Below are 13,333 nucleotides of genomic sequence, written 5' to 3' on the forward strand. Positions count from 1 at the left end.
AATCGACTCTTATGCAATTTATTCTGTAATACTCCGTTATTTTAATTGTTGCAACTACAACATACAATTTACTATTGGCTATTTTTAATTCACATCTTTAACACGACGGGTTTATACAGGTAGATGATTAATCAAGGACAATATCTAAATTGAGCCAAGAGTCCAAATAGAAAAAAACGTACGAGATTAATCGTTATGATAACTTCTGCATTTGCTACACAATAAAATAAAGTTGGCTTACCAAGACCTTTATCTAGTTGTTCCACCGTGCATTTCAGTTGAGAGATCTCAAGAGAACGCCATAGTTCTTCATCAGTACATGTTTTTCTTGGATCCAAGTTAGACCTGTAAATAGCAAGACCGTAAGTGTAACATAAAGAGACAAGTTTGATAATCAGAATTGATTGAGAACTTTCGTGCATGGTTTGTCATTGACTTACAGGAATGGTTATAATGGTTATACTTAAATCAATTTTGATTGCATCTTTTATGTTGTGTTGTGTGTATGTCGGATCAGTGGCGTAATGAGCCAAAAATTTTGAGGGGGCTAGATATGGCTTATCGCATAAAATTTATAAGAAGTTGCAAGCAAGCGAAGAGAGCAACAATTTCGACTTTTTTTAAAACAAAAATCAAAATTTTCGATAATGTTAATGTAATATTCAGAAAATAGTATCATATTTCATTCTGTCTTTCCTTTTCTTTACTTTTCTCCTTTTTTTTTTGTTCATGTACGCCAGTGTCTCAGATCTCAACGGCTGGTTCTGAAATGAGTGAGATCGCTGCAGCTCGTTTTCAGTGCGCGTTTTGATCTAACTTAGATCTGTATTCTGTAAAGAGTGATAAAACAGCAGTTCGTTTCCAGAGCGTGTCTTTCTCTTATCTATCTAAGAACTGTATTCCTTTAGGAGCGAGATAGCCGCAATTCGTTATTAGTGCATCTGAATTAACTATGTGAAGAGTGAGAACGCTGTCGGTGATCGGTGCGCACGTTTCTAAGATCTAAGTTAGATCTGTAATTTGTAAAGAGTGACATCGCCGCAGATCGTATTAGGGGTTTTAAGAGTATGCCGTTAAGATCTAAAGTAAGGCTCATATCTGTTAAACAAAACTGAGATCGCAAAAGTAGACTGCTTGAATTTACCCCATATTAGCTTTTAAAGAATAACGTGATCAATTTCAAATCGTAGGCGATCGCACGACTGCTCTTACGTCAAAAGTTATTTTTTATCAATGTTGAAATCGATATAACCTGCGATGTATATCCAAGATCTCATCGCAGCTGATTTTAAGATGTGAAGCTGGTTTAACGGAAATCAATACTTTAAATGATGCGATTTGCTTTACCTGATTGTACCAGTGAACATCATGGCTTCTTGAGGTATGATGGATAACTGCTGACGTAATGTTCTCAGAGGAACTGTTGTGATATCAATGCCATCAATTAGGAGACGCCCTTTACAAAGTAAAAGTAATTTTTTTTTCAATACTCGATATTATTCGATAGGGTATTATTTAAAACACGATGTAAGGGAAAGAGGATGGAAAAATTTGGTAAATCGTCCCGGGCATGCTCAGCCCGAAGAAGGTTAGGACAAAACGAGTGAAGATTTTTCAGTTCCCCTTCCCTTCCGCTTTGTTTTGGAAAGCTCCCTATTAGTTCAAATATGTCCAAAGGGACAGTGCAAAATGTGTATTATAATATGAAAAAAGAACGTTGAGAAGAAGCAGAAAAAACAAGGACACAAAGATACATTTCACTATCCATACCTTGTTACGTTTCTCTTGAATCCCTTTGGTTCTCGCCCAGTGCTCCCAATAATTTTTGAAGGAATTTTATCAACTATTTCAGTTCGATTTATCATTACTTTCGCATCAAGGTGTTACTTAGGGGGTGATTTTATGAGAATAATAAAATGGGGAAAATGTCTCGTCGATAAACTCCGTTGTAAATTCATCGGTTTTACCTGTTTGGGAATAAAAATGTGTAATGACCTCATTATTTAAAACCTCAAAAGAAAATGTTTTGTCTACAATTTCCTTGAGTCAAAGGCCTACATTGCAGCCGACAGTGGTCTTTTGACCACTTTGTGTGAATTATTCGACAGAACTCGAGTAATTTTTTGTAGAACTTGATTATGATACCTTTTATTTGAACGAAGCGGAACAGGGCCAGGGCTAAAGATGACTTTCCACTTCCTGATCTACCACATATTCCAATCTAAATAATAAAAAACAAAGAGAAAGTAGTTGATAAAGATATTCCACGATAATTTATGGTCTTTACATAATTAGATTTATATCCACAGAATCAGACATTATTGATATTATATTTCAAGAACTTCCATATAATATTTAATGAAACTGCCTTAAATATAATTACAAGGTGTAATGCCCATTTTGTGTCTGATTTGGTGTTTGATTGGAATCCGTCGCAGGTTTATGTTTAAGACACAAGTGTAAATAGAGGTTTGTTCCCGGCATTTTACTTATATATACGTATTTGTCAACCATAGACTCCCAGACCTATAAAAGATGGGCTGACTATTGATATTTTACTAATATCTCATTATTTCGAGAACGAAGTGAAAATAAGGGAAGATATAACCACTCTTACCCTTTTTACACAGGATTTTCTTAGCCCCGGACTATCGCTAACCCCGTACTATCCTTAACCCCGTACTATTTTTTTTTCTTTTTACACATGCCAAATTGTTATTGCTAACCCCGGATAAGGAATGCTTGCTTTTCACACACGAAACTCGCTAACCCTGGACTAGTGGTAGCTCATTCACTCGTACCTTTTTACACACGCTAAAATTTCCTTAACCCCGTACTATAGGTGGGGCTAAATTGCCATTTAGCCCCACCTATAGTACGGGGTTAAGCTTAGCCCACTTTCGTTTTACACTAGCGATCTTAACCCCGTACTATCGCTCTTAGCACCGCAATTGCTGGGATAACCCTGCTTTTTTGCAGGGCCAAATAATCCCGTACTAAAGGTGGGGTTAGCCCACTTTGCAAAAATGCTGTGTAAAAAGAAAGTGGGCTAAGCTTAACCCCGTACTATAGGTGGGGCTAAATGGCAAGTTAGCCCCACCTATAGTACGGGGTTAAGGAAATTTCAGCGTGTGTAAAAAGGGTATCTGTTAACCTGTAATTAATTTGTAAAATTAATCAATGAATCATTTATTACTCTATGATAAATATCTGCATCAATTCGTATTTGAATATTGGGAGGTTCCATTATTTTTTTAATCAATGCGGATGAAACAGAAATCCATTATTGGTTTCCAACCTTAAAATTGTCAGACAAGAAGAGTTGTGGAGAAAGGGTATGGAATGATACAACATGGGAATCATGTCTAAATAAAGAAAATAAAACATTAACCTTTTGTCCTGGCTGAATGTTGACATTGACTTCATGAAGTATGGGCTCTAGCTCCTTAGCGTATCTTGCGCTGACGTTATCCACAAGGATCTTACCCCTACTAGGCCAGTTAGAAGGAGGCATCTGACCTGTTAATAATTGTGAACATTTAGAAGCATAGTGTATTGTTGTTTTAGTCGACACTCCAATATATATATGATTCAGCACTTTGATGAAATACTGAGTCTCATCTTAATTGGTCACTGATGAATTTCACGAATTAATTAATTTATTACTCGTTTTGCCTTTATTTTTTATACTTTTTTTACACATTTCTTTGCAGATCAATTAATTTATAAGTTGTGAAATCAATTACAGGCTCTCCACACCAGTTTTGAGTAAGTTAACCTAAGGCTTTCCAATCTTTGCTATGGAAAAATGTACTATTGTAGTTTACATTTGTTTTGTTGATTTCTTGGATTCATGTTTCAATCCATAAAACTAGTATCTGTTAACAGGCACAGGAATCGCAGTGTAGCCGAAAGAAGTAAAGTATATATACGCCAATCTAATACATAATTGTATTCTGACGTATGTATTTTATATTTTTATTTCAACTTTAAACAGTCTAGTGTCTTTTCCTTTTCTAAAAACAAACCTTATTTATGATAGCCACTTTCCAGGTAACTGATGGTGGGACTTTAAAGGCCTTTTTTATATAATGCATACCATCCATGCATGGTGCAGTATAATTATATTCATAAGCAGATATTCTAGCATCCAGCTTGATTTTTTGTTAAATACAGACGATATTTATCCATAACATTGAATAATAAAGGAGTAATAGTAAATCTTATTATAATTATTCTTGTTTCTTGATTTTTCTTACCCTCGTCGTAACACTCGTTTGGCAATTCAGAATAGAAACGGACTCTTTCCACGGCGTTCATGTGTAGTTCCAACTCGGAACAGTATCGCACCAACGAGTTGAGATACATGGATACCTTACAAAATAACAACAAAATATGACGGCAATGCCAGTCAAATTTCTTTGAAAATCGTAATTTGATATTATCTTCCCCATGTTTCTCATAAGACAATCACTCGATGTTGATGCGTTCTCATATGTTTTTCTGAATCTAATTTCATTTATCAATCATGATCTTTACGAAGAAAAAGATCCTAAAGAAACAATAAGCTATATTTTGCTTAAAAGTGGGTATCACTCTCTTCAAGAATCAAAATATAAAAGGGTTAATTTTCGAGCAAATCTCTTCAAGAAATAATATTACGAACCACCCCTCCCCATCCCCAATCCACATTTACTCCTACCAAGATTCGTTTTAATTACTCTTACCATTAGTGAGTAGGAGACAGCCAAACCAACCCGACTGGCATCAATATCGAAGTAGGATGCACCAAGTAAGGAACAGTATCCGGCAACAAGCACCACGACTGCACCTAAAAAGTCCTGGGAAGTTAGATATGTATTATCACGAAAATAATAACATGATAATAATTGAAATGTTAATATAAAATTGATTAAGATAATAATAGTAATGATAAAAGTAAAATAATAATGATGATAATAAATGATAATAATAATAATGATAACATGATAATTTAAGGGGGTGTCATATCATCATTGTAATTATCATGATCACCATAATTATCAATAGGCATAAAGGGTATGGATTTATGCGTTACAGGTAGACAGAACAAACCCCATACAATTTACACGGACACTTTGCATTTGATTTCCAAGTCAAATTTTGCAAGTAGATAATATCCATTTCCCGAAAATTGATAAAATAACAAAACAAAGAACACAACTACTACATCTCTACCTAATGACGAAACTGATATAACAATGATAATGCTAAACATTATTTTGTATACTGCTATTCCCAGGAGCACCACGTCCCCTTGGTCTACATTGACAATATGCATGTCTCTTTGAAGGGTTTTGTTAGTTAGGAAGTGATGGACTAGTCAGATTTGAGTGGAATCATTTGGGGTTTTTTTCAACTCCATTGTTGCTTTCCATAACATTTACACTGCACCTGTTATAAACACCCTCTTTATTTAACTGTTAATGACAGGCTCTTACTAGTCTAATTCCTATCCATCTCTGAGCTGCTATGAGGTAGAGGAATGCCGTGTTGTTGGTGTTTATATGCTCTGTTATAGCTAGAGAAAAACGTGCTTCCTCACTGTAAAAGTAAACAAAAAAAGGAAACGGAAAGTTGATGACACAATATTGACATGATTGATATACTTCTTAGTCATAGACATTCACAGATTATTCATTTTTATTTATTTTATGTATTTAGCTATTTCTGATACTGATTGAATTATGTCAATACTGCACTTAATAAATTGCGTCATATTATAAATTTTACTATTTCAAATGGTGTCTTAGGAATTATGGCTTTGAAAAAAAAAAAGTTTCTTGCAAATACATCTTTCACGTTGAAAGGGGGGGGGGGGTCCCTGGGTTTTGTTGAAAAATATATCTTCGTCCTGTGAACAAGAACGATAAATGACGACATTGCGAGCATTTGATGGGTGTGCTTGTTAGATAAGAATTTCATCGTTTTCCGAGCCGATTGACAATTTCGAGGGTTCACGATCTAAATCGTAGATTTCCGAGTATGCCACAACTACGTGAAGATCAATTCCACCTTGATGGCAGTGTATTTTTCTCATTTTAAGTTCCTTTTCACACTCAATCCCTTAGCATGGTATTTAGAGAATTTAAAAGGTTTGTGTGCGCGCGTGTGTGGGGGTGTGGTGTGGGTGAGTCTGTAAGTATAATAAATGAAGAACTCACTTAAATGCTCGTATCGTTGCCAGTCCTCCTAAAGTCTCAGAGAAATGAGCCAAAATTGGTGATCTGCTTATACTCTCTATCCGCTGCAACTCCCTATTTTTTTAGGAGTAGAATTGAACAATATATATATATTTAGAAGGAAACGAGAAATACAACACACGTTTTGAGATTCAAAGTTTTTTTCAAATCTGTTGTACAAATTTCAGTCCATCATATTAAAAATGTTCTCTCCACATTCCTATAAGATATATGAGTGCATTTATTCATTTGTTCAATTATAGCTTACCAAAGAATCGATACGTATTAAAACACTAATTCAAGTCAGTTTACATGTTTAATGTTCAAACACATACTGTTGCAAGACCTTGTAAATTACTATGATGATCCAATGATGATCCATCCGTTGCGTATAGTGGCTTATAAAAAAAGATATTTAAAAGTGTTTACCTATAGGTATTTAAAACGAATACAATACTGTATGTCGATTACAATCTAGTTCTGTTTTCGGCTGTCCTTTTCATGTTTTCCCCCATTGTGTGTCTATAATGCAGTTATGAAAGTATGCCTATTTCTAAAATTGGAGTATGCCTATTTTTTTAAATAAGAACATACAACGATACTATCGTTAATCATTGTGTCACATTTACCTGGATGTCCTTATGTAATAGATGAAGATAATGACGAAGACGACTGCGATAGGTACTAATATCCCGAGGAATACAGGATTGACTACTGCGTTGACTACGATCGATGCTAACATATTAACAAAGCTGTTCATCAACATGTTGATTGTTATCAGCAACCTCTGTCAAAATGAAGACAACGTCCTGTTTTACTCACAGTCATTAGCGGTAAGAAATGTCTTATACATGAATTATCATTGCTAAAAATATTCGGAAAGTTATAACTAGAAAAGGTCAAGTAACACCCCGTTTGTTCACATTGTTGATGTAAATTAACTTTCGATACATATGTCCAAAGCAAATAAGGCTCATTATGGAGCTTTCGCAACCACAGCGCAGACGTTTTCTGAAACGTAAAAAATAATTGTCAAAAGCCCTTCATGACAAAACAGCCTTTGTCGGAAATCGGTGAATCAAAACAGCAATGACGTTCTGGACTCTGGAAAACAACATATTTGCAATTTTATTCGTCAGCTCCGAACATTAAGGACGATCTGCTGTCCCGGTTCACCAAGTGTCTACAGTTGCCTCTAAGCTGTCCATTGTGATTTGACGGACATTTTCAATAGACTTTCTATGTTGTAGAATCCGTCCCGTTGCAATCGCGAAAACTCGCTATTGATTGAACCCGAGTACGTTGATATACCAATAGCATTTGCCTCTCGGGGAAAGAAATACCAGTCCAACCTCGGATGGATAATTCCCCACTAAACTTTCTCTATTGCAGATGTTGTATAAATATATTTACCTGATCAATCAAGCGTGTATCACTTGATAGTCGATTGAGAATTCGACCAACAGGGGTGACATCAAAGAACCTTTAATGAATAGAAAATAACAAAGGAGGTTATAAGGATAAAAAATAATGATCGTTCCATCTTACTGTAAACAAGAACAATGAAGAATATTATTATAAATGTTGATAGTAGAAATATATACATATATATATATAAAAAATTGTTGAAATAAAAAAAAACGTATGACGAAAAGTCATGGAGTGTTTTTATTTCAACGTCAATTTTTGCAACACTGAGGCATAACTTTTTTTTATTTATATATTGTATATAATGCCTGTCATGACGGCGACAGTGTGCTGTTTAAATATACATGTAGTTTTCTCATCAAAAGGCATATTAACCTGAACGAAGATGTTAATAAAAGCTATGGATTTCTTGATATGAAATATCCTACCTGACAGGTAACATGAGCAGATTCTCTAGCATCTCAAAGTGAAGCGCCTTTGCAGCCAGCAGTATCCCAGCATTGACAAGGAAATTGAAGAGGATTTGACTAACAAGGGTTCCGACAGACAACCCAGCAAATCCCTTCACGTAGAAACTTGTTTGGTGAATTTCATTATCCTGTCAAAAATACGAAAATAGAATAGTAAACATGGTAAATGACACAGTAAAATGTTTCATGAACACGATCATTACGTGGCAAAAACGATGGAAATATGGCTCACTACAATCATAATAGAAGATCGCGTCGGGTCGTGCATTCGTGTAAAGGTAGGTTATTATTATTATCATTATCATCATTATTATTATTATTATTGTTGATGTTGTTGTTGTAATTATTATTTTTTTATCACATTTATTACTATTAATTATGCGACTTCCTATATGGCCCAAAGCGCTCACATTTAATAAATTATATGAAATTATATAATCTTAGAACTACAAACTGCGAAATAGACGGGTTTTTTATGCTCTCCTGAAAATTGCTAATGCTGGAGACTGTCTGTAAGTGGCCAATGATTCCAGTATTCTGACAAAGTTATAATGAACGCGTTAGTAGATATATGAGGCGAAGAGGATCATCGACAAACATAAATACTCTAGTACTCTGAAGCCTGTTTATTCGGTGTTTTTTTTAGACAAACAGGACAGTAAAATTCGAAAATCCGAATAATAGTGTACTTCTAAGACTAACGCAAAAAAAAATCATATCAGCATTTTTTAAACGAAGTTGATTTTGCATTCTCACATCATGATGAGTTCCATTGAGTCCAGTTTCAGACCACTTAGAGAGCCAGAAATCGGTGACGATTTGCAGAGCACCGCGCATAAAAGTACTGCAAAAGATAAGCACACATAGTGTATACCCCATGGATGAGACATAATGGATGTAGTTGCTCATAGCAACAGCGCCAGACTCTCGATCTTCCTGCGCGATCAAACGGCCTTTTCCATCCTCTGTGATGATAAAAGAAAATGCAAATATATATATATATATATACACAGTGCGTATCAAAAAAAAGTTTACACTTTGAAAAAGCCCTGGGAATTAAAAAATATACAACGTGTGGGTAATTTTTTCACATATAATCTTGGGTTTGGGTCTCATCTATCCAATGAAAGTAAAAGTTTTGACAGAATGTTACTCTTGAGTGAGCACTGTCGCTTTTTGTAAAGCTCGCAGAAATCTGTTTGCGCAGAAATGCTCGTTTTCACGCTGTGTCAAGGGGAAAGGGCGAAATCAAACTTCCCCTGCAAAACATTTCTCATACATTTCCCTTGCACTTTTGGTCAATTGAAATAAAACGGATACATTCAAGCATTTTGCAACAATTTTGCTACCCAAATTGAAATTTCAACACTTAGTAAGCACAACCTTTACGCTTTTTGTGCCAGCTGGATCTGAGGATCTGACATAACTAATTTTAACCAAAATTTATATCAGACATCTCCACCATTTTTTCACTAAGTTTTTATCATTTAAAGTGGGTTTACATTTCATTTTTCATTTTATACTTGTTGTTCCACACTTTTCCCAAGCTTGACAATGATTAACAAAATGAAAATGAAGCCTAAGCCATTTCATGTAAATCAAAGCTCAGTGTAAAGCAAATATCGTCAAGATGGTCTCGGTGTGTGGGGGAGTGGGATGGGGAGCTATGCACTCTTCGAAGTGTTTTGGGCAAGGAAACAAGTTAAAAAAGGTAAAAGATATCTTCAAATCAATTTTACTAGCTAAATTCCACATGTTTTTCATGATTAAGGTCTACTTTTATTCGCATAACTATTTCAAAGTTCTGCGCAAATCATTTTTCACTAACTTTTTAAAAGTAAGTGGTGCTCACTCAAGCGGAAATATTTTTCGACAGTTATATCGTCATTTGCTTAAATGGATCTGTACCAATGTTAAAATGTGGAAAAATCTTCAGGATATTACAAATATATAATTTTACAGGATTTTTTATAAGTTTAAACTTTTTGTATACGCACTGTATATACTGTATGTATATATAATATGGTTTTCTATTTTGCTCTATGTAAGAAAAAATGGTTTTATAATGTGTTTTTTTCAAATCTACTCTCACAAAAATTACAATTCTAGTATACGTATTTAACAATCAAGTAAAATGGAAGTATTGAATAATAATGAATAATAATAATGGAAGTATCAAAATAATTTAAGGGAGCACTACCTCAACCATAAACTTTTTTCATCAAAGCTAGAATTGGGATTATCGATGCTCGTTACTGACTGGTCATGCTGGTAATAATTCGCGTATTCTTAGGAAAAATACAAATTTGTGTCCTTTAATAATGATAAAAGTGAGAGAGTTCACCTATGAAAGATTCAGAGTCACTAAGGACCGAGATCCTTCTGGAGCACTGTCTCCGAAGATTCTTCCGTTCCATCTCAGTATCGCTTTCGGAGTTGCGGACATCCTCTGTCTCACTCGCTCGTCTTACCGCCGCCTCCCATTTCACTTCAAGATCTTGGTTAGCTCGTGCAATCTCAAACGGTGAGCCTTGATGTTCTACTCTTCCATTCTCCATGATTATGATCTGAATATGAACGATATACATCTTAAACCATGCATACATATGATTTTATTTCTAGAATGTAACACATCTGAAGAGAATGTAGGAATGGATCAGATATGATAATGGTTTGTATAAAATAACTTATCAACACTTACAGCTTATCAGCATATTTTGCAAATAGGCCTACTCGCATTTAGAATGAAATGAACAGTGACAAACCTAATCCGTGAGTAATTAAATCAATACTATTACCGTATTAGGACCAACGCCTTTTCCAGAGACGCTAATGAAGATAACCCATAAATCGTTATTTTTGTAAAGTGTCGTCTATCAAAAACGTTAAACCAATATCAATGCATTTACAAATTCACACCAAAAATAAGTTGATTAGATATTACATAGTAATGGAAAGTGGGCAACATCAATGTTTGCCTTTTGGATAAAAACAAATCATTCAACATCGGTTCAAATTTACACACTATAAGGTTATATCTGACTCAACAAGTTACGTCTTTTCCAAAGTGTTGGCTACAAATTTTTAAAAAATGTTGTCACAATTCACCTTTTTTAGCTGGTAATTATGTACTACCTTAAAGGACAAGTCCACTCAAACAAAATGTTGGTTTGAATAAAAGGAGAAAAATCAAACAAGCACAACACTGAAAATTTCATCCAAATTGAATGTAAAATAAGAAAGTTATGACATTTTAAGTTTCGCTTAATTTTACAAAATATGCACATCCCGGTTGGTATGCAAATGAGGGAAATGATGACATCACTCACTCACTATTTATTTTTTATTTTATCATATGAAATATTATAATTTTATCCTCATTGTCCTGTGAAACAAAGTTTTCTTTCTCCCTGAACATGTGGAATTACCATTGTTTAACATGTTATGGTTCAGTCAAGTTGGTCCTTATTGTCAAATCTGGAAAAATTGAAATATTGTATGATTCTAACAATAAAAAACAAAATAATTAGTGAGTGTGGGACATCATCGATTCTCTTATTTGCATGTGACTAAATTGTGCATACTATTTTGTGAAAAATAAGCGAAACTTTAAAATGTCATAACTTTCTTATTTTACATCCGATTTTGATGAAATTTTCAGTATTATGCTTGTCTGATTTTTCTCTATTGTTTCGATTCAACATTTTTCTGAGGTGGACTTGACCTTTAACCCTTTGGCATGGACCTGGCCACGGAGGATTATCTATTGTTACCGGGGGTGCTGTGACAACGCTCAGCACCCTCAGTAACAATAGACTAATCCTCCGTGGATAGGTCCCTGAAAAAAGGAAAGACGTGGACAAAATTGCAACGCCCAGAAAAAGAAGATTTAATGAGTCATCGACCATAGACATACCTTGTCTGCTTGTGGAAGGTATTGGAGTTGATGGGTGACCAGTATAACTGTTTGGTTGCGACGATGTAGGATGCCTTTGATTCCTTTATCGAACAAATCACTTCCAACTTGCATGTCAAGAGCTGATAGTGGATCGTCCTATAGTAAGCATATAAGGGACTTGCTGTGAGCATATATCTAGAATTATAATAATTATAACATTTGTAGGGCGCTTAATACAGGTGTTTCTAAGCGCTCAGTTTTCTGCCTATCAACTAAATTACCGGGGAAAAAAAAAAAAAAAAAAAAAAAAAAAATGCAACTAAGATGTGCACCTCAATATAGACCAACCCACAACTGATACCTATACATTAAAAAGGTGGGTCTTTAGCAAGGTCTTAAATTGATCAAGGGAGTTGGCATTATGGATGTAAGATGGTAATTTATTCCACTGGATTGGAGCGAAAACGGAAAAGGCTCGATCCCCATAACTGGTATTTGTACGTGGTCCTAAAGTAAGCTGCAAGGTTGTTGAAGAACGAAGTGGTCTGAGTGAGCTAGAAGAGCGGAGAGAAATGAGATTAGAGAGGTATTCAGGAGCTAGGCCATTGATTATTTTATACGTCATGAGAAGAACTTTGAAAATGATGCGTTGGCGTATTGGAAGCCAATGAAGTGATTTCAGAATAGGTGTAACATGTTCAGATTTTCTTGAAAGAGTAACAAGCCTTGCAGCACTATTTTGAATTCTTTGAAGTGGGCGTAAATGTGACAGTGGGATACCAGAAAGAGCAGAATTGCAGTAATCAATGTGGGAAGATACAAAAGCATGGGTAAGTTTAGCAGTTGTGGGTTGGTCGAGTAGCCTCCTCATTTTTCCAATCTTAAAAATACCAAAGGAGGCAGACTTACAAATATTCTTAACATGCTGTTGAAATGTGAGATTCTTGTCAATTGTCACCCCAAGATCCCTTACCAACTCATTACACATCAAAATACTATCGCTAGTGCTACTTGTGGTTGAGAGCATTGGGAAGGACTCTGTGTTTCTAAATTTGGAGGAGATGTGGATCATTTCAGACTTGCTTTCGTTAAGACAGAGTTTGTTATCATGTGACCAGGCTTTGATGTCCTCTAAGCAACTATTGAGCTTCTGAGCTTCTGTGCAGCTTCATGTTTACCAGTGGGTTTCAAAGTGATGTAAATTTGTGTATCATCAGCATACATGGCATGTCGAATGTCCCGGTGAGAGTCAATGAATCTTGACAGAGGACTTGTGTACAAGATGAAGAGGAGCGGGCCAATCACTGAACCCTGCG

The 13,333-nt window shown here is 35.2% G+C and overlaps 1 protein-coding gene across 1 annotated transcript in view; it reads right to left on the reverse strand.

Annotated features, from left to right (window-relative positions):
* The window catches only part of LOC129255659 (ATP-binding cassette sub-family C member 9-like), a 31,868-nt gene that overhangs the window by 3,210 nt on the left and 15,325 nt on the right, over positions 1–13,333 (reverse strand). Inside the window, exons 15-28 of the mRNA XM_064096927.1 lie at positions 12,036–12,173; positions 10,464–10,686; positions 8,876–9,084; positions 8,078–8,247; positions 7,635–7,704; positions 6,851–7,008; positions 6,204–6,296; positions 5,481–5,583; positions 4,728–4,841; positions 4,260–4,374; positions 3,392–3,519; positions 2,146–2,221; positions 1,348–1,456; positions 242–345 (exon numbers count right to left, since the gene is read on the reverse strand). Coding sequence (XP_063952997.1) covers positions 242–345; positions 1,348–1,456; positions 2,146–2,221; positions 3,392–3,519; positions 4,260–4,374; positions 4,728–4,841; positions 5,481–5,583; positions 6,204–6,296; positions 6,851–7,008; positions 7,635–7,704; positions 8,078–8,247; positions 8,876–9,084; positions 10,464–10,686; positions 12,036–12,173 — 1,810 coding nt within the window. The remainder of the gene's footprint in view (positions 1–241; positions 346–1,347; positions 1,457–2,145; positions 2,222–3,391; positions 3,520–4,259; positions 4,375–4,727; positions 4,842–5,480; positions 5,584–6,203; positions 6,297–6,850; positions 7,009–7,634; positions 7,705–8,077; positions 8,248–8,875; positions 9,085–10,463; positions 10,687–12,035; positions 12,174–13,333) is intronic.

The sequence above is a fragment of the Lytechinus pictus genome, chromosome 3 (assembly GCF_037042905.1).
Source record: "Lytechinus pictus isolate F3 Inbred chromosome 3, Lp3.0, whole genome shotgun sequence".
NCBI lineage: Eukaryota > Metazoa > Echinodermata > Echinoidea > Temnopleuroida > Toxopneustidae > Lytechinus > Lytechinus pictus.